Source organism: Spea bombifrons, chromosome 4, assembly GCF_027358695.1.
Source record: "Spea bombifrons isolate aSpeBom1 chromosome 4, aSpeBom1.2.pri, whole genome shotgun sequence".
In the NCBI taxonomy this organism is placed as follows: domain Eukaryota; kingdom Metazoa; phylum Chordata; class Amphibia; order Anura; family Pelobatidae; genus Spea; species Spea bombifrons.
Window position 1 is genome coordinate 64,693,586 of NC_071090.1, and position 21,235 is coordinate 64,714,820.

Here is a 21,235-nt window from a genome sequence, read left to right on the forward strand (position 1 = left end):
GTCTGTGCCCAGGGTGATGGTAGTTGTCTGAAGAAATTGTATAATGTACCGATGGAGTGGATTTTGCTTTTGTCCCTGAATGTGTAAGAGTTGGTGTTCTGTCTTCTTACACGTTCACACAGTGTGCAATCTGACATTCAGTATAAACCATTCCTGTCTTCCAAATAAGAGGACTGTTCTTTGTAGTTTAACTTGTTTATTGGTGAACAGGTTGTTGAGTATATATGGCAAAACAGGATTTTAGTACGTAAGCGTGTGCACGTACATGTAATGTGATGTGATGTGGTAAAACTATAAGGATACAAATAACATGTATAAGTACAAGGCACATGAAATGCATGTATAATGACATTACATAACAGTTAAGTACATGGCAAAATGGCTGCCTATACATAGAATGACATGACTAGCTAACAGTCTAACAGTTAACTTTCCTGAGTAATAATACAAATAACTGAACAGCTATGAATACTATAATGTCCCTGAAACAGAAGTAAATGTCTCACCAGATATGCTATTACACAGATGGTGGAGTTTTGGAAGGAGACATACAGAGACAGCTCTGATGATGAGTCCTGGTGACTGAAGACTGTAAAATGGAGGCTCCTCCCTCCCAGAATGCCTTGCAATCACCCACAATGCATTATTCTTTAACTAGAAAACAAGGTGTAATACAACTTAACACCGCTAGATGGAGCTATAATTTACTAAAGAAGTCTAAGGTGGCAAAAAGGTGAACTGTAAAGTTTCTCAAACCCTGCTGGGCAGAACACTCCCCGTCTGGCGTCAACCGACGCCACTACTAGGTCTTTCAGGTGGAAACAAAACAAGTTCCGCCACTGGCCCGAGGAATAGCTTGCACTCGCCAAGCCTACATACTTTGACCTCAGCCTTGCGTACGTTCCCATCCTTGCTTGGGAATGTGTTGGTGATGAGACCCAGTGGCCACTCATTCCGGTGTGACTGGCTGTCTTTCATGAGCATGACATCCCCATGTCTGATGTTCGGCTTGTTAGTTTGCCACTTCCTTCTCGACTGTAGGGTAGAGATATACTGCTTCCTCCACCTGTCCCAGAAGGCATTAGAAAGACTTTGCACCTGCCTCAATTGTCGTCTGTAGAGGTCTTTATCTTTGAATTCTCCAAGAGGAGCACTCGGACTGCTGGTCTTCTGCGTGAGGCAGTCTATTTCTTCAGCATAACATTCACGTTGTATAGTGCAAATTATTATGTTCTTGGACTTTTCCAAATTAGGAGTGGTAAAGGCATGTTTGCAGTGGTGCCAACCTTTGCAGGGCTTCTGGCTCTCAGGTAATGTTGACTTATAAGATTGAGCCATATGAACTAGACAGGTTATAGCACGAACAAGCGACATCCAGGTGGAGAACCTGACGAAACGATGAGATTTGAGTTGGTGATCCGAAGTCACCGTACATAGAACAGATACTTCAGGTCGGATTTCTTCGTCGGCATCTGAGTCTACCAATCCAAACGAGTCAGGTTCAATGTTGCAAGACGTTGAACGGTACAGGAATGCAGGACCCATAAACCATGTTGTGTCTTTAAGGTGACTTGTTGCTACAGATCTAGTCGCATGGTCCACAGGATTATGGTGTGTGGACACATAGTGCCGCTGTTTAGGACAAGTGGATCTCCTGATCCTTAGCACCCGATTGCTGACATAAAAGCGTCTTGTTTCGTTGCAAATATATCCTAGGACTACCTTACTGTCCGTGTAAAACTCGACTTCCCCAATTTCCAGGTTCATTCCTGTTGTTATAAGTTCGGCCAACTCCACTGCAAGCACGGCAGCGCAGAGTTCCAGTCTGGGTATCGTGTGCTCGCGGAGTGGCGCCAGTTTAGTCCGGCTCATAACAAAACCCACATGGCATTGTTCTTCGACATCTATGGTCTTCAAGTATGCTACAGCTGCAATCGCCTTGACTGAAGCGTCGCAGAAGATATAAAGTCTTTGCATCTTGACTTCAGTTGATGGCACGGAAGCATACGGTCGTGCCACACGAAGGCTGGACAAAGCTTTGAGAGATGTCCTCCATCCTGTCCACAGGTCTTTTTTCTCCATGGGAAGCGGATCATCCCAATCAGCCGTCTCTGTGGTGAAGTCTCTTAACAACATTTTACCTTGAATGGTAACAGGCGTTACGAATCCCAGAGGATCATATAAGATGTTTATGGTAGACAGGACTCCTCTGCGTGTGAAGGCTTTTTCTTCCTTGCTGATTTGGAAGGTGAATGTGTCTGCCTTTAAATCCCAGAGCAAACCAAGGCTTTGCTGCATCAGAAGGGAGTCTGTGCTAAGATCCAAGTCTTTTAGATCACTTGAGTAGTCTTGGGTTTTAAACAGTAAAGGCGCGACCCAGCTTTTTGACTTGTCTTTTACTATTCCTTGATCCATGATATCCAAGAACAGCCTGTCTTCTATGGACATTGCGACCCTGTTGTCTTCTCTTGTCCTGTGGAAGACTGTGCACCCTAAGTGATCTTGCTCACCATCGCAGGCGTGGTCTTCACAGGAGGGATCCACGAAAGGACAAGGCACGGGTGCGCTGTGTGGCAATTCTTTTATCAGGAACCTACTCTGACATGGCTGGAATAGAGAAGGACATCCATTTTCAAGTGTGTTGGTGAGCATACTGTTGACTGAGGTCGGCTTGTGCGCTCCTCCTAGGCAGACGTCTCCTATGATGACCCATCCTAGGTCAAGTCTCTGGGCATATGGAGCATTTTGGGGGCCGTTAATCTGTCCTCTAGCCTTGTGAACTCGTAATATGTCTCTTCCAAGGAGTAAGACTATTGGGGCTTCTGGGTCCAGTTCCGGTATCAAGTGAGCTATACGCCTCAGGTGGGGGTGGTATGCTGCCACCTCTGGTGTAGGTATCTCAGACCGGTTGTCAGGAATGTGATTGCACTCCAGTATGGTTGGCAGGGACAAGCAGGTATGACCATCTATGGACTCTACCCTGTACCCAGTTGCTTTCCTCCCCGCCGTCTCAACGGTACCTGCACATGTCTTTAAGGAGTAGGGAGAACCGGGCCCTACGATGTTGAAGGTGTCGAAGAAGGTGGATTTAGCTAAAGACCTATTGCTTTGATCATCTAAGATTGCATATACCTTGATCGCCGTATCTCGGTGACCGACCGGATAAACTCTGACAAGGCAGATTTTTGAGCAGGACTTCCCTCCTGCAAGTCCTTTACAGATCTCTGTACACTGAGAAGTGACTACTGGGGTGTCTATGTCAGTGTCTATCTGCTTTCTGTCATGCCCCTCTCCTTGGGATGATGTTTGAGAGGGTGGTCCAGGGTGTAAAGCCGTGTTGTGTTCTGTGCTACCGCATTCTGTGCATGTCACACTGACCTTACAGTTCCTGGCGTAGTGCGATGTTGTACTGCAGCATCTGAAGCAGATGTTGTTTTCTTTGAGGAATTCTTTGCGGTCCTCTAAGGACTTCTCTCTGAAGGCTCTGCATTTTAGTAGAGAATGTGGTTTCTTGTGCAGGGGGCATTGTCTGGTAAGATCTTCGAGTTTGTTCCCTTGAGAGGATTTAAACGACCTGTAAGGAGAACCTGTGGAGGCAACATTAGTTTTGTGGACTGCCACTGGTGTTTTATGAGGTTTGACACCAGGGGTAGTGGGACATGACAATGTAAAGTCAAAACTGGGATCGTTTCTGATCCTTGCTTGTTGAGCAACAAAGTCTACAAACACCCTGAAGGGGGGAAATGGTACATTATGAACCTGTTTATAATGAGAACCATGCGTGATCCATTTCTCCTGTAGGTTATAAGGGAGTTTTAGAACAATCGGATTAACACCTCGGGCGGTGTCCAGGAATGCTAGCCCTGGCAGATCTCCTTCTGCTTGAGCAACCTGTACCTCTATTAGTAAGTCACTGAGTTCCCTGAGTTTTTGGTAATCCCTACCCACTATTCTGGGAAAATTATCAACTCTCTTATATAAAGCATTTTCTATAGCTTCTATTGACCCATAACACTCATCAAGTCTTTCCCACACCATCTTTAGGCCTTTGCTTGGATAGTTTATGTTAATGTCTCTGATTCTTCTGGCGTGTTCAGCAGACTCATTTCCAAGCCATTTTACCAAGAGATCTAACTCCTCACTGCAGGAAAGATCTAAGTCCCTTATGGCGTTCTGGAAGGAGGCTCGCCATGCCCTGTAGTTCTCGGGGCGATCTGTGAACTTTACAAGTCCCTTGGTAACCAGCTCCCGTTTAGCAAAGAACTTAGCGAAGTCCATGGCAGCCCGGTTAGCGTTAATACTACCCGGTGTGCTGTTGTTATGCTGAGTGTGTGGTGTATCACCATACCTTTTAGAGATTTCTGGCTTAGGGAAGTCTGTATAATAACGTTCTGACGCGAAGGGTGTCCCTTGAAGTCGAAGCGAAGGACGTAGCTTTTGTTCTTTAGGGCGGTAGTTGTGGTCAGCATCGCTTTGTCGCATATCGTCCTGCTCGAGGTACTGTGGTTCAAGGTAGGATCTTTGGCACTCTGTATAAGCTGGTTGATGTACTGGATCATAGTTGTCATCTGTCTGGGGATGCTGATGGACATATTCTGAGACGCGCTGTGCTGGATCCTGTTGATCTAGGTCTTGCCCGAGTACTTGGCTGTGTTTCTCAGATTCAGCGAACTCCATGGCTTCTAGGAACTCTGCTTTGGCTATTGCGGCTGCCGCTTCTTTCTCCGCTGCGAGTTTTTCCAGTGACGCCTGCAGACACGCTGTCTCTTTCTTTAGTTGCATCTCTTGTGCAGCAAAGGAAGACCTTACTTTTGCAGCCTCAGCTTCTGCACGGGCGAGAGCAGCCATTTCTTTTATTGATGACTTGCTAGAGCGGCTTGCTCGTGACCTTGTCCCGTATGTTGATGCCTTGCTAGTGGACATGGTGTGCCTGTTTGCTGGCTGCTTAATGTCTCTGTGCAGACTCAGTCTAGGTAGGACTAGGAACGGACTTCAACGTGGTTTGGATCGTGTCGCGCTTGCTGGGGGCTGCACTCTCGCTTCTTGTGACTGTATGGCTGCCGCTGCAATCCTGTACATAGGACTACGTTGCTGATGGCGGCTCCGTACAGTCAGATCCACTATCGCTGGTGACTAGCAATCTGTTTTACTGTTCTGTCTTCTTACACGTTCACACAGTGTGCAATCTGACATTCAGTATAAACCATTCCTGTCTTCCAAATAAGAGGACTGTTCTTTGTAGTTTAACTTGTTTATTGGTGAACAGGTTGTTGAGTATATATGGCAAAACAGGATTTTAGTACGTAAGCGTGTGCACGTACATGTAATGTGATGTGATGTGGTAAAACTATAAGGATACAAATAACATGTATAAGTACAAGGCACATGAAATGCATGTATAATGACATTACATAACAGTTAAGTACATGGCAAAATGGCTGCCTATACATAGAATGACATGACTAGCTAACAGTCTAACAGTTAACTTTCCTGAGTAATAATACAAATAACTGAACAGCTATGAATACTATAATGTCCCTGAAACAGAAGTAAATGTCTCACCAGATATGCTATTACACAGATGGTGGAGTTTTGGAAGGAGACATACAGAGACAGCTCTGATGATGAGTCCTGGTGACTGAAGACTGTAAAATGGAGGCTCCTCCCTCCCAGAATGCCTTGCAATCACCCACAATGCATTATTCTTTAACTAGAAAACAAGGTGTAATACAACTTAACACCGCTAGATGGAGCTATAATTTACTAAAGAAGTCTAAGGTGGCAAAAAGGTGAACTGTAAAGTTTCTCAAACCCTGCTGGGCAGAACAGTTGGTGTGATTGCTCCAGTCTGTGACTGTTCCGGTATTGTTAGTTAATTTGGACTAAAAGATATCACATGCCTTTCTAACAATTTGAAACAATATTCTTTTGTGAATTAACCAACAAAATTAAAAAATAGGCGATATATACAGGCGAAACCACATTATAACATAAAAACATAATAGTACTCGTATAAACACTACACATATTTTTGACAGTATTACATTTATGAAATCTTTCTGGCTTCTGGGGGATTCTGCCCCAGACCCCCTACAATCTCCCTAAAGCCTATCTTCCAAACTTGAGGCCTCTGTGTCTTTATGTAATAAGTGGGATAATTAAATTGGTGCCAACAAAATTGGCAAAGGCGTTCAGTAGTATCACCTGAAAATGTTCATGTATATTTAGACTTCATGAACGTCCAGACAGTGCCCATAAAATAGTATTGCGTATGGATACTAAGGTGAATGTCAAAGTGCGTATTGCTATAAACAGCTTAAAAATCAATAAAACAGATAATGCTCATGCAATTCCTCCAATGACTCTTTTATCCTATGATGTCACTTAAATGTAATTTATCATACAGTATTTTTACAATAAGCCTTATCACATATAAACATGCACAGAGACCAATGGCAAGGTATAATTGCTTAAACAAAGAAACAGAGTTTCAACTTATATTCATATTTAGTATACATAATCATTCAGATTCATAGGAACTTGTCTCTCACAGGTTTTCTGTGAAGGTTGCCAGTAATTAGAATATGTTACTATTGTGGGGAGGGGGGGTCAGGTATGGTTAAACAAGCTATCATTAGTATTTTTGGCAGCATTCCCCCCCAAAAAAGACTGTAGTTACCCATTACAATGGCAGTGGTGTCTATACTATCTATAATATATTTTAAAAAACTAAACCAAAACACCAATTTATAAAATATAGGTAAATGAGGTAAAGAGGTAAAGCCCTGCTACTATCCTGTGGGAGGGTCTTCTGTACTGCATAGAGGAAGCAGAACCTAGCAGCGTTCACGTGACATCACATGACTCAGCTCCAGTCCTACTTCCTCTGTGCAGTACCAGAGAACGCAGAGGGAGGCTGCGCCCTCTGCTGAAGTCTGTGAGCAGCATCGAGGAGCTGCAGTGCAGGTAAGGGGGTGGGGAGGGTGTTTGAATGAGTATGCGTGATTGAGGGAATTAATCTGTGAATGAGTATATGAATGAATGCGTGTGTGTGTGATAGCATGGATGTGTAAGTGCTGGAACCTAGCCATGCTGACTTGGCATGATAGGAGTGTGATTGCTAACAGCAATCACAGTCCCATCATGCCTAGATTCCAGCATTTACTGGTTGGATGTGTAAGTGCTGGAACCTAGGCATGATGTGACTTTGATTGCTGTTAGCAATCTCACTCCTATCATGCCAAGTCAGCCAGTACATGCTGAAACCTAGTTAGCTGCCCCCCTTGTGTATTGATGCTGCCAGCAGTATAGGGTCTACACATCACTTACAGCCACCCTGTACCAGCATGTACCGGCTGACTTGGCATGATAGGAGTGTGATTGCTAACAGCAATCACAGCAAGCACAGTCCCATAATGCCTAGGTACCATCATTTACTGGTTGCCTGGGTATGATAGGAGTGTGATTGCTGTTAGAAATCACACTCCTATCATGCCAAGTCATATTGCAATATTTTTTTTGTCCAATTGTGGTGTGTTACCTACTTTTAAAAAAAAAGTGGGGGGTCATTTTTGGTTTTGGCTAAATGAACTGTGAATGTTTTGGTCCAGAATTTTCATTTTAGTGCATCCCTAGAGTAAATAGAACAATTTCATTTTAATTATCCTGAATTTGTAGTCACAAACCTTTCTAGGCCCAGAAATCAGTGAGAGGAAAAGTAAAGGTTTTGTGTCATTTACTTTATTTGAATCTGCATATTTTATTAAAGGCCATATTTTCTCACAGTGAAAAATGAGTGCGGCCCTCGCACGTATACAATTCTGATGAAGTGGCGCACTGCAGAAAAAACGTGGACACCCCTGGCATAGGTAAAATTGAGAGAGTTTGTACACCAATTAAACTTCTGAGCTCCGGAGCCTTCCCTTGCGGGACACGGTCAGGACTGCCCACTGACGTCAGTGTGCGGTCCTGCTGACGTCTGTGGGCGGTCCCGTGATGTAGGTAGGCGGTCCGGTGACGTAGGTGGGTGGTCCCACTGGCGTCAGTTAAAGTAAAAATGGGTGGGGAGCGGGTTTCCAGGTATGCCAATTTACATGCCTCAAATACATTGAGTTTCAAGATTAAGATGTCGTTTTGCAGGAAACCGTATTGCAAGCGTGATGATGATATGATTACTCATGATATGCTGTAATTGCAGTAGCTGTGTGGTTACAGACTGATATGCAAAATACATTTACATATGTTCTGAATTATATACAAATATTTTTGAAACCCACAGTCTAAAACAGGTATAAACAGATTTTTTTTTTTCTAGAAACTGTTATTTCAGTTGCAGCTGGGCAGTCTCCTAAATGGTACATATTAAATGTGTGAAATCTCTTCTTGTACCAAACACCTTTTGGGATATGTAACTCAATTTCCATGAACATTTAATCCTTGACCCGGTAAAAAGGTATTGACAAAAAGAGTTCACTTGTGATAAAGCATTCAAACACTCATGCTGAATTAGTTCTTTTTTTATTGTAGTTCCACAGCAGGGTAACTAATTACACCATTCTTCTAGATAGTATATCTTTCAAATAACAGAGCTACTGTGGTATATTTTACAAGATTTCCCTGATTAAGCTGCTATTAGTTTTTTATGTGTATTTTCACGAGTATTCACATCAAACAAAGAACTCGGCTTCTTTTTTTTTTTTACTTTTGAAATTCATTTTCCAAAGGCTATAAACTAGATGTAATTAAATTCCAGGCTCATTATATGCTGGAAATGTTTCCACTGAGATTTTTAAATAGGTATTACTTTAAGGAGGGTTTTTTTAATGTTACATTGCAAATAAAAGAAAACTGTCATCCTTTTTGTATGCGGAATAAAATATGGAGCATGATATGAAAAATATAGTCCACATTGGAAAAGGGCACTTTATTTCCTGTATGAGTAACCATTTTTGGAATTTAATGAGCATTAAATCTAATTTATGTTTTTACAGCATAATGTGTCTTTACACATCTTAATCCTCACCTTGGCGTTTCATGACAATAACCTTTATAACCGATATGGTGATATTAGGTATTGAAGGATTCTTTATTAATTGTCCTTCCAGCAAAGAGTGTTGCTTAAACCCCATGCCCTGTAAAAGGTCTGCTTAGGGAACACTTACACCTTACAACAGAAACCAGTAAGTGATGTGGAAACCAATTAGGCCTGGGTCTCAAGGACGCAGTACAATTAGTGAAAGGGAGGCTACTTGTCTTTACAATCATATTAAATGATTGAAGACAAAGCCAAAATACATTGAACTAAAGAAACAGCTATTTTAATAGGCATAATATTTGTAGGATGCACACAACTATTGATATATTTACTATGTTTATAAAGATATGTTTGTGGGTATAATATATATTCCTATAAGCAGGGTATCGAGTGCTACCTCAGATAAATTGCCCAAAAGGATTTAACTTAAAATAATCTAGTAGTGCTTAGAGGATGAGCAGTTTTTGTTTAGTTTGCTCTAAGCTCAAGAGCTAGACCTTCCTCAATGGGCTTTTATTATATTATATATATTCAACCTTAAAAGGCTGGATGTCTTCACTCCTGAACCTGGATGTTTGAAATAAAAATCCTGGACATCACCACATGTGTGGTTTGTCTTAGCATGTACCATGTAATTACTTCACATCATAAAGCTGCTTCCTATGCTTGGATATAGAGATGGCGACAGATCTCAGGTCCACAGCCCTTGTTCCATTTTACAAGCGTTAGATTGCAATATTGGGCTATTCAGTGGGCCACAGCTAAAGAGAATATTAGTCTTACTTGTAACCTACACCTTTACACTGTTGGGAGGTCTGTGCTTAAGCCAGCATAGACCTAAGTAGTATCTCTCCCTTATACTGCACACCCTTCTGAGGATATCATTAACCAATGCTCTGCACGTGGATGCACATGGCTAGGAAGAAGAAATCCCCTTGGCAAAATAGGTTTGTTGTAGAGGCTCTGGGTGATCTTCTGGGTTTAACTTAGGGCATGTCATCATCAAATAGCAGGTCAGACTTTCTTTTTTGCAAAAAGTGTTAATAAATCCCCTTGAACCAGATCCTTAGAAAAAAAAAAATTAAATTGCCTCATCCAGTGATGGCTAGAAGGCAACTTGTTGCTAAATGCCAGCTTCCTGGATTCCAGCACTAACCTGTATGATGAAAATATTAAAGCCCAATATGTCTGTGTTCTTCCAGTACTGGAGATGGACAGTTTTGTTAAAGATCAAAGTAGCAAACACCACAAACTCTTTGACAGATTCACTGTTTGAAAGATCAGACATGCAACCTTTTTGTGAACCTAACAAAGGACTCAAATATCACAGCCTACTGAAACTAGCAATCTGGGACTCACAATTCGAACATCCTTTACTTTTCCACAATGGAAGAGAGTAGATCAACTGATAGAACTCAATCAGTTCCCTGTCCACTTGCTCACAACGACACTTAACTGCAGTATTTTTTATTGAGCTCGGTGAAATCTAATTTCTGCAGCAAAATATTTCACTGCTAATGCTTTAGATTCATTCAACATATGACCTACAATTCCATTTGTTTGTAAAAATAAATAAAATACTAAGATATCATACACTTTTATAAATATATACACAGTACACAGTACAGTAATGTGCAATGTGTAATGTGCCATACTATTACTTATAGGAGTCCTTGTTCTTCTTTACACTGAATACATGTGGGGTCAATCAGATGCCTCCTTGATGGTATTGTAAAATGGATAAATATCTGACTGTACTTCTCAGCTTTGAGGAGACTATTAATTCTGATTTTTTGGACCCCAGTTCCTATGAGTTGCTTGGCCTTGTTTCCACAGAGGTATAGCAGAGTATTCAATGAAGACCACTTCTCACCAGACTTTTCCAGAAGTAGACCCAGGGTCTCACTTTTTTTGGCAATGCTGAGTTTATGGCACTGATGGACATCTTCTGATTTTTGAATTAAAGTAAGCATTATGTGTCTTTAATCTGCTGAACTAAGTTTCCTTGGCCCACCACTGCATCTGCTGCATCAATATTGCCTTGGACCTTGGAAGGGACATCTGGAAACCCCCACTGCCCTGAAATTTCTGCTTGGGAGAGACCTTGCTCGTACTGTATAACAACCCTATGTCTTGTTGCTGTGCTTAGTCTACCATGGTGTATGACTTTGCATTAAACTGTCTTTAGCAACCTCACCTTGCTAGTAGGTTTGGCTGTTCCATACCCAGTTTTATTGATCCTACACAGCTGTTTCTTTTTCAGTTAATGTTTGTGTTTCAACCTACATATTAAATTAATAATCATTAAGACCTGTTTGATCATACACCTAACTACATGCCTACACAATCTCTGTCTTTGTGCAAGTGTACCAAGAAGATGCTGTTTTAAATCTAATGATGGTTTTCATCTAATAATTTTACTTTTAAATTTGTTCTTTAAAGTAATTTGAAGTACTGAAAGATTTTGAATGCAAAATATTTTGTATTTAGGCATAATGTTAGATTTTTAATTCCCATTTACACTTACCAAATTTTAAACTTCCTATCCTAACAACAGAATGTTGAGCTTTTATAGTTGTAAGGTAATAATGCTTGACTTTATACTAATGATGTCCTAGTCCAGTGACAGCCTTCTGGCAATAATGTAATGATGCTTTGATAACCAGTAATAAATTGCTAAATTGACTCAGTGGGAAGAATTTTTTTTGCCCCAAGATATATTACATATCTGTGGGTGTTTTTTTGGCTCATACAGTATATACATTAAAGGCAGAGACATAACTTAAATACCCACCTTAGTCTTTTAATGAAAACATTTGAACATATAAGGGTAATAATTGATTTCTAAAATGGCAGCCTTTTGTTTATGAATGTGGACTTTATGCAGCTCACTGGGATTGAACCTTCATTACAAATATTGAAGTATTCAGATTGATATTGCAGCCCTTCTACAAACTACAAAATTATTGATTAAATCCCTATATCACACTGTGTAATAGTTGGAGCTTGTTTGGTATTTTCATGGTATTAACCAAGGCTAAAATAACTTAAATGTTTCAAATTTCCTTAGGATCAATTGGTGTTGTCCATTACAACCTATGAAGAAGTAATGTAATGCTATAACTGGATCCATAGTTTTAGTAAATTGTGTCATTAAACTAGAACTAAACTTTATGTAATGCATTAACACCAAAGGTACAAAGAAAATACTTTGTCTAATACATTTAAGTTGCTAAAGCAGTTAGAGCATTTGCAGCTGATATATGCATTCATAACAGGGTTCAGAACAGTTCGATTATATCAGATGTTGGGCACTCATCTTTTTGTAACAATTCACTGTTATAAGTGTTATCATATTAGTCAGTCAAACCATGACCTAAGCATGTGCAGATACAGATTCCATGGCCATTGAAACCACATTTTAGAACCTTGGCATGTTTATTGTATATTTCTAATCAAGGTTTGATAGTGTTTTAGTTAACACAGTGCCAATTCAGTACAAAAAAACATACATTTACTTGGCTGCTTCATCCAGAGGACAGTGTCCAGGCCTGAGGTTTAAAAGGGGTCACTACTGCAAGGTCAGTTTGTTATGATCAAGGCCATCTTTAAACATAAAATGGCCTGACAAAAGCTCCCCCATGCCCCCGGCCCTTTTATACCTGAGTGTGAGCTCTATGCAGCTATTGTCCAGGCCTGGTATCCCCGTTGACCCTTAAGGAAAGCCTAAGCCTGAGGCGACTGACCCTTTTGCGTCATGTTAATGGTAGCTTTGCTAAAGAGCAGAGTAGGAGATTTTGGGGGAAATGTAATACTTTTGATATGTATTAAACTTGTTCCCCATTGTGGCAGTTTTCAAAAACAGGTGAAAGATAAGAGTGGGTACCACCAGTACCCTGAGGTTACCATATAAATTTATTTGAGTTGATTTTAATAAGAAGGTAACTCCCATGTATGCGAATGGAGCTGACAGTTCTTGAGTCATCACCGACTTGTAATCAATAAAATGCTTGGGATTCCAGAAAAACGGACTCCAATGTGCTCCACATTTTGTGAGGCTGGATATGAAATGTTGCAGAGTTTTTTCCCCCATCTGTTTCCATTGTATTATTTTTTAACGGTAACAGGTACATACAATTTAGTGACTTTCTAACAAGCACCATATGGCCATTGCATTGTGTTTCTGCTTTCACACCTTTTATTTTGTCAGATATTTTAATTGCTGGTATGCATATTCTCATTATTTTTAAAGACAGATTTGTTTCTTTACATGAAGTCCTACCAAGGACATTTCCCTAATTAAATCTCCAACTTTCATTTTTCCCTGCAGCAAAATCGCATATTCACTGAAGTTATAATTTGTCCAGACAAATTTTCTTAGTTTTAAATGTAAAACTGAATTTTTTTCATAAACAGAAACATATCCAATGACACCCACAGGAAATTACCTTCTAATAAGGGAGAGGATGCTGCTTTGTAGCTAATGTTTTCCTTTTATCGCATAACTCAGTTGTGTGAGTTCTCCTTGTCATTTGTAATGTCTAACTGAACATATAATATAATAAGAGGTGGTGCTATCATACAAACAGAGTAAGCAGCTTCTTAGAGGTTGATTGAAAGACGCTTACAGAAAAGTGACATCATTCTTTTAAGATGTTGTGGCGATGTCACATTGAATAGCTTGGAGGAAAGAAGAAAGAGAGGAGATGTGATAGAAAAAATAAAATATGTAAAGGGATTTAACAAGGTACGGGAAAGAAGGCGAATACAGTTAGTGTTTTTAAACATGCATAGAATAAGCATAAAGCTGTCCTTAATCTAAGACCAAGAACTGATTGAGGTTTGAGTCTTTACGGGGCAGACTAGATGGGCCAAATATTTCATATCTGCCATATAACTATGTGTTCCTATAATGATATCATGATGATGCCGCAAAAGAATATTCTGACACTCTGGTATGGTATTGTGTAGTTCTTCTTCTTTTTTTTTTACCTGTGGTAAAGATGGCACCACAGTAAATCTTTTGGCTTAGGGACACAACAAACATAGTACCATCCCCTTGAAGCAGCAAGTTCTGGAGTGTCAGGAAAGCACTCCTTTTGAAATCAATGGAATTGTTTGCTGTTCACACCAGTCTAGTACTGGAGCTGATGGGGATAGGTCGAATACAGCTATCATATGTATGTATGTAAATACAATGGCTGGTGTGTCCTTTAAAAAAGGTGAATGGCCAATACCAAAAAAAAGATCTTGAGCCATTTAACATTGAAGGCTATGTAATTGTGCCACTAATAACTTTAAATGTTATTTTGCATAAAGTTAGCATGGGTAAATGTGTTAATGCTAGGAAATTATCACCTACCTGAATGTCTGTACCATTAATATTTAATATTCAGTAATATTGCAGTGATTTGTTTTAAACAATTCTAACCATTTTAAGCAGTTTTTTTTAATTATGCATGGGTTTCTGCCAATAACAATGTATTATATGTCAAGTAAAATGGCACATACTCAAATATTAAAATATCCTATTGAAATGTTACAGCGTTCAAATAACAGTATGGGGTGGGACAGATTCATGAGGTAAACTTTTACATTCTTCTTTCAGTGAAAATAACATCGTATTTTATAATTATCTCCCTTTGTTTATCTGCTTTATATCTTTGCAGGAATGTAATGGCATTGTTACAACCTAAATAACTGCTAAGAAGGAATGAAATTGTGCGTTTTAAATTGTTACATCAACTCACAAAAATCATGAAGACCTTTAATGGACTAGAGGTGCTAATTTTAGCCTTATTTTCCAAAGGAGTTTTGCTTTCTTCAAGTGACCATAACTTTGTGAGGAAAGAAATAAAATTTGAAGGGGACCTTGTTTTGGGGGGTCTGTTCCCCATCAATGAGAAAGGTGGGGGGATGGATGAGTGTGGCAGAATCAATGAAGACAGAGGAATCCAACGACTCGAAGCCATGTTGTTTGCTATCGATCAGATAAACAGAGACAGTTCCCTTCTTCCTGGCATTAAACTAGGAGTTCATATTTTGGATACATGTTCAAGGGATACCTATGCATTGGAACAATCTCTCGAGTTTGTTAGGGCCTCTCTAACTAAAGTGGATGAAGCGGAGTACATGTGTCCAGATGGATCATATGCCATCCAAGAAAACAGCCCGTTGCTCATTGCAGGAGTTATCGGTGGATCCTACAGCAGTGTATCGATACAGGTAAATTATCCTCAATACTAGCATTCAAATATTATTAATCCCCCTCCAATAATTAAAATGGTCATCTTTAACTATACCAAGATGTTTCCATTTAATCAATAAGAAGTTATTTTGGAAATAAAACATTAAATCTAAACTTTTATCATTGTTTTATCAACATTTATTATTATTATTATTATTATTATTATCTTTTATTTATTTATCCGATAAACATACATTTCAACCCAGTGTATATTTTTAATAGTATATGGGGGCCTCTAATTTCATGTGTTGGGTCTCCTTTTCGACTCAGACTTATGTGTAGCAAAGACTGGCATCCACTTTGAAACATCATCACAGGAGTTATCAGATAGTAATGATTTAATGTATGTATTGCCATATGGTAAATTCCCTTTGAAATGTTACATTTATGTATTAGTGCTTGATTTGCATAACATAATGCAGTACTAATAGTAGATAATAATCATCAGCACATTTTATCTAATCAGTAAACACTACAGTATCTTTGTAGGCCAAGTCAATAGCTGACAGGGCTTATTTTCTTAACCTGTGATGTCATAAAGCAGGCGGGAAGGTGAGGTAGTCTCACCAAAATGCTGAATTGTGCTGTTATTGAAACTGATTTGAATTTGAATTGATTCGTTAATTTTTTTTTTATTTTTTTTTAAATGGACATCACTACCAGTTACACATGTTTAAGAAGAATTCAAATAAATATTCCTATCAATTATTATTATGTTATAATAAAATAATATATATTATATAAATGATATAACTGAAAAATGTACAACATATATATATATATATATATATATATATATATATATATAAATATATATATATATATATATATATATCATATTATTAAACGATGAATGTTCACTACAGTTCCATATAATAAATATACTAAAAAATAATAGTAAAAAGTACTAGTAAAAATGACCCACTTGCAATAAGTATTTCAGGTATCGCCAGGTAATGCCATAAAAAAATGTAGCTGCTGAACAAGCTGTCAGAGAAGGACAAAGCTAAAACATTTTATTTCGAGAAATCCCTATAGAATATAGATCTACAGATTGAAAAATGACAATACTTAGCGGAAATCTGTGGGAACAAAATGCTTCCTGAACTGAGTGTTCCCTAAGTGCGAAGCATTATTTTCACTTCAATTAACTTAAGTTCATTTAATTGACATGTCGAGACATACGCACCTCTCAATTCCTCTGTCACTGGCCAGAAATAAACACAGATACTACCCGTGACATTGAAGGCTTCGTCCTGAGCTCCATATCAGAATCTGTTTGAACTTGAAAGACATGACAAGTAAAGTTATGGAGTATTTCAAGTATTTAGAAAAAAAAATTAAGGTACAATTTTGTAAAATAATTCCCTATGATGCAGAAAGTTGTCAAGCAGCACTGACAGGTCTATTCACTAAACAAATGTAGGTTTGCAGAATCTCACATTAGCACTCACAAAAAAAACAAAACAACTTTCATAGACACACATGCAGAAGATGGGGTGTATGTGAGGGCATGCCAGTTTAAAATGCAAAATTTCACTAAGAGTCACCTGCAACTTTACATGTGAGCTGGACCTTTAGTTCCAACTCGCACAATCCCTGCAAATCCCTGTCGCATGACCTACATTAAGAAAACAGAAACAGTAAAATAGATGAAGAAAAAAGCACCCCCTAATAACTGTAGAATGATGACCCCCTGCTGTATTCCATGCACGACGAATATAAATCTATAGATATATCACACAGTGCGAAATAGGTTTTATCTAGGTACTTTTATTATTATTCCTAACTCACAATGTATTGGCAAACTCATTTACAGAAAAGCAAAAATAGTTCATGCTTGAACATCTCATTTAGAAGTGTAAAAATATTGTGGTTGGAAGGATAGCATGCAATTCTGTTTGTTAAGTCGTTTATCTGTTTTGGAAACTGGAGCTCTGTATTATCCTGGCATCCCAGCATAACTGCTGTTTAAGGAGAAAATTAAACATCTCATTAAGATGATTCTCTTTGAAGTGGGCCTGTCATATTTTACATTTTTCTTTCAGTAAAAACTACAGTACATTTTTGAGATTTAACAATTACAAATTAGATATTACATAAACCTAACAAAGATCAGCCTTGTTTTTCATTATTACTTTTTTTTTACAATAAAGCTAGTAAATTTAGTTGCAATTAGCAGGGATTTTCTAAAAAAAGGTGTTTATTCGATGAAACTGGAAATCGCTTCAGTATGGGGCTCTTGCATTCTTCTAGATCAATGCATTTTGATGGTGTTGTGTTCTTTTTATACTATTTTATGGTGTCTAGGTATCCCTGTTCCATGGGAACAAATTGAAACTTTTGCTCACTGAGTCCCTATTTCATCCAGGAATTGTTCCCTGAAAACTAATGGTGCATTTGAATATCCTGGGTTTTTTTTATTTAAACGACATTAATGGTTAAACACCAGTCAATTGCATTATGGAATTTCCCATTGACCAATTTATTTTATTGACTACTATCCTTAAAGACTTACTTTGGAACTTCCCATGGTAGGCTTTCTAGAAGAGTGGCTTTATGAAGGGTTCAATCATTCAATTGTCTGCTTTTTGTGTGATAGAAACCTTTTATGAGAATAACTAATTTGGCTGACCATTTACCAACTAATTTAGACTACGGTATATACACTGACTAAATTCCACTGACAACAAGGGTTTTGACAGAAAACTCAACTATTGTTGCCTCAGTTAAGCAGTGATGTGTTGTGAAATAAACTATAAATAGAAGTGGAAAAAGCAGTCAGTTTTAATATGGCTAATGTGACAGCCAGGCTAGACTGTGTGCTGGTTTCAGAAATCCATAGATCTATTTTCAGAGATTCTTATTAACAGTACAAGCTGATTTGTGATATTAAACTCAGAAATGTTATTAATATAGTCTTACTGACTATATATGTTAATATATGTTAATATGTTATTAATATAGTCTTACTGATGGCCACTGTACATCAGGCAATATGGTCATTTAAAGTCTAGATGAAAAAAGCAGAGGGAGTTTGAAGGAGAGCTCTGCTTTTAACCAACTCCATTAAGCACTACGGAGAGTGAGTTTATCCTGCTTAGTTAAATCAGTGAGTTCTTGAACATCATCTCACCAATATTACTACTATATGCAGGGCCATATGAGCCCTTACTATAACTGAAACTGGCTAGACTTGGCCCCCTAATAATGGAAAGTTGACAGTAGAGCTGTAGTTTTAACTTAACATACATTGTAAGTGGCCAACTTCAGACTTTCAAATGCGAGAGGAGTTTGGCTGATCCTGCATAATTAAATAATTGAGGTTCCCTGAAAGTAAACCTTACCATTTAAATTATGTGGTACCTGCTTAGGCTTTCTGGTATACGGAATTTGCCAGAGATCATCATTTAAAAACACATACTCTGGGAGCTTAAACCATAATTTGTAAGCGCCCCTATAAATCCTCATGTCAACTTAATCTTTAGTAATTAAACTCCAGTGAGCAATAAACTTCCAAATCCCAGTTGATTAAATTAATGCCTTTGCTACAAAGAATTGCAATACAACTGGACCATTAAACAGATATATAACTTAGCCCCCAAAAAATGGCATAATGAGAAATAGATCACCAAGTAGAGTTGACCAAAAGTTAGACCCCAAGCTGCCGAAAAAAATGTAATTGAGTCATTTTCAGGAATATAGAAGTTAATTGGACTATTGAGTCATTAAACAATTTTGTTATTTTCACTGCGATGAACTCACTGCGAAGATTTGATGATAAAATCACAGGCTGATTTTATGGTGGTTTAAAAAAAAGAAAATGATAAAAGAATAGCAGATGTGACAGGGCATGTGGTGCATCCAGCAGCAGATCTGGTACTGCAGCATGTGGCCAGCAGATGGATATGCCCACCCGCACTTTATGTGAGCCTAAAAACATCATTTTAATCCTGGACTTAAAGTGTGATGGCCGCCTCGTGATCGCCAGTCCAGCCCTGGTATAAACAAAGAGTGATATGACATTTTAGACATAGTGTGATGCAAAACGGTGGTAGGGATAGGAGTCTGTATCAGCTGGGATGACAAAGGTTTCTATTTCTAGTAACAATATCAAGGTAGATGCAAATTAATGCATTCCATAAAAGTTTTGACACTTTTGTAAGATTATTATATTTGTTTCGGCGTCAGGCTTAGAAAACTTCCATCTGTAGCTGTTCTCCGTTTGAAAGATAAACAGTGTGATCTTTAAACATATAATAGCTGTGTGCATGATTGACAAGTACATTCACCCTGGTACTGTGGGTTAGAAAAATAATCAATTAACCTGCCTAGCCTGCACCAAAAGTGATACAGCCAATTTAATATCCTTTTTCCTTTATTTGCTTTATAATAAAGATATGACACTTATTGTTAAGGAAGACATGTATTTCACAGAGGCATGGGTGAATGGTGCCACATTTTGTTAAGGGTATTGAAAATAAAAGGCATTATGAAATTTGTAATGACTTTTTCTGGCAGATGAGAAAGGTTGGATATTTTTTCTTCTTCTTTGCACACACTTCCAGCTTGCTGACAAATAGAGCAGTATTTTTCCTTGACATCTTGCAGTACTAGAGTTCTATCTTGGGAATAGTCTGTATTTTCAGACACAAAAATGGCATTAGCAGCCATAAACTTCTATTAAATATTTCTTGTAGTACACATAGATAATATTAATGAGCTGCACGGAATATGGATCATTTTTAATTGTGGCTTAACTAAAAGTTTTAATTTATTAATTTAGTTCTAGTACAACGGGTCATCAGGTTTAAATACTTTATAATGCTTTAAATACACTAGGGCTGAAACAACGAATCGATAAAATCGATAATAATCGATAACGGAAATCGTTGTCGACGATTTCCGTTATCGATTAATCGAGTGATCGATTCGTTGTTGGAGCACTCGGCTCCTTTTACTTACCTCCGCGAGCGTTCCCCGCTTCTGCTACACGCTCTGCAGTCTCCGCCTTCTTTTAGCTACGTGACGGATGTGACGCGTTCCGGAGGTAAGTATTCTTCATGCCTATGTGCACAGATCGCACAGAGCCACTCGCACTGAGCGATTCGCTCTGTGCGAGTGGCTCCATTCGCACAGAGCGGTTCGCTCTGTGTGAGTGGCTCCATTCGCACAGAGCGGTCCGCTCTGTGCGAGTGGCTCCATTCGCACAGAGTGATTCGCGGGGGTGGGGGTCCACGGCGGGGTGGGGGTGGGGTTTCAGGGGATGCAGGGCAGGGTGTGAGTGTGGGTGCAGGGCAGAGTGGGGGTAGGGGTGCAGGGCAGAGTGGGGGTGGGGGGTGCAGGGCAGGAGACTGGGTGCAGGGCAGAGTGGGGGTGGGGGGTGCAGGGCAGGAGACTGGGTGCAGGGCAGAGTGGGGGTGGGGATGCAGGGTGTGAGTGTGGGTGCAGGGCAGAGTGGGAGACTGGGTGCAGGGCAGAGTGGGGGTGGGGGGTGCAGGGCAGGAGACTGGGTGCAGGGCAGAGTGGGGGTGGGGATGCAGGGTGTGAGTGTGGGTGCAGGGCAGAGTGGGAGACTGGGTGCAGGGCAGAGTGGGGGTGGGGATGCAGGGTGTGAGTGTGGGTGCAGGGCAGAGTGGGTGCAGGGCAGAGTGGGTGCAGGGCAGAGTGTGAGTGTGGGGGCAGGGCAGAATGTGGGGGCAGGGCTGGGTGCAGGGCAGAGTTGGAGACTGGGTGCAGGGGCACAGTGCAAAGTGCTGGGTGCAAAGTGCCAGTGCTGGGTGCAAAGTGCCAGGGCTGGGTGCAAAGTGCTGGGTGCAAAGTGCCAGGGCTGGGGCAAAGTGCTGGGTGCAAAGTGCTGAGTGCTGGGTACAAAGTGCTGGGTGCAAAGTGCCAGGGCTGGGTGCAAAGTGCAAAGTGCTGAGTGCTGGGTGCAAAGTGCTGGATGCAAAGTG

The 21,235-nt window shown here is 39.8% G+C and overlaps 1 protein-coding gene across 1 annotated transcript in view; it reads left to right on the forward strand.

Annotated features, from left to right (window-relative positions):
* Positions 1 to 21,235, forward strand: part of GRM3 (glutamate metabotropic receptor 3) — a 118,052-nt gene that overhangs the window by 54,168 nt on the left and 42,649 nt on the right. The window contains exon 2 of the mRNA XM_053462152.1: positions 14,704 to 15,259. Coding sequence (XP_053318127.1) covers positions 14,792 to 15,259 — 468 coding nt within the window. The 5' untranslated portion in view covers positions 14,704 to 14,791. The remainder of the gene's footprint in view (positions 1 to 14,703; positions 15,260 to 21,235) is intronic.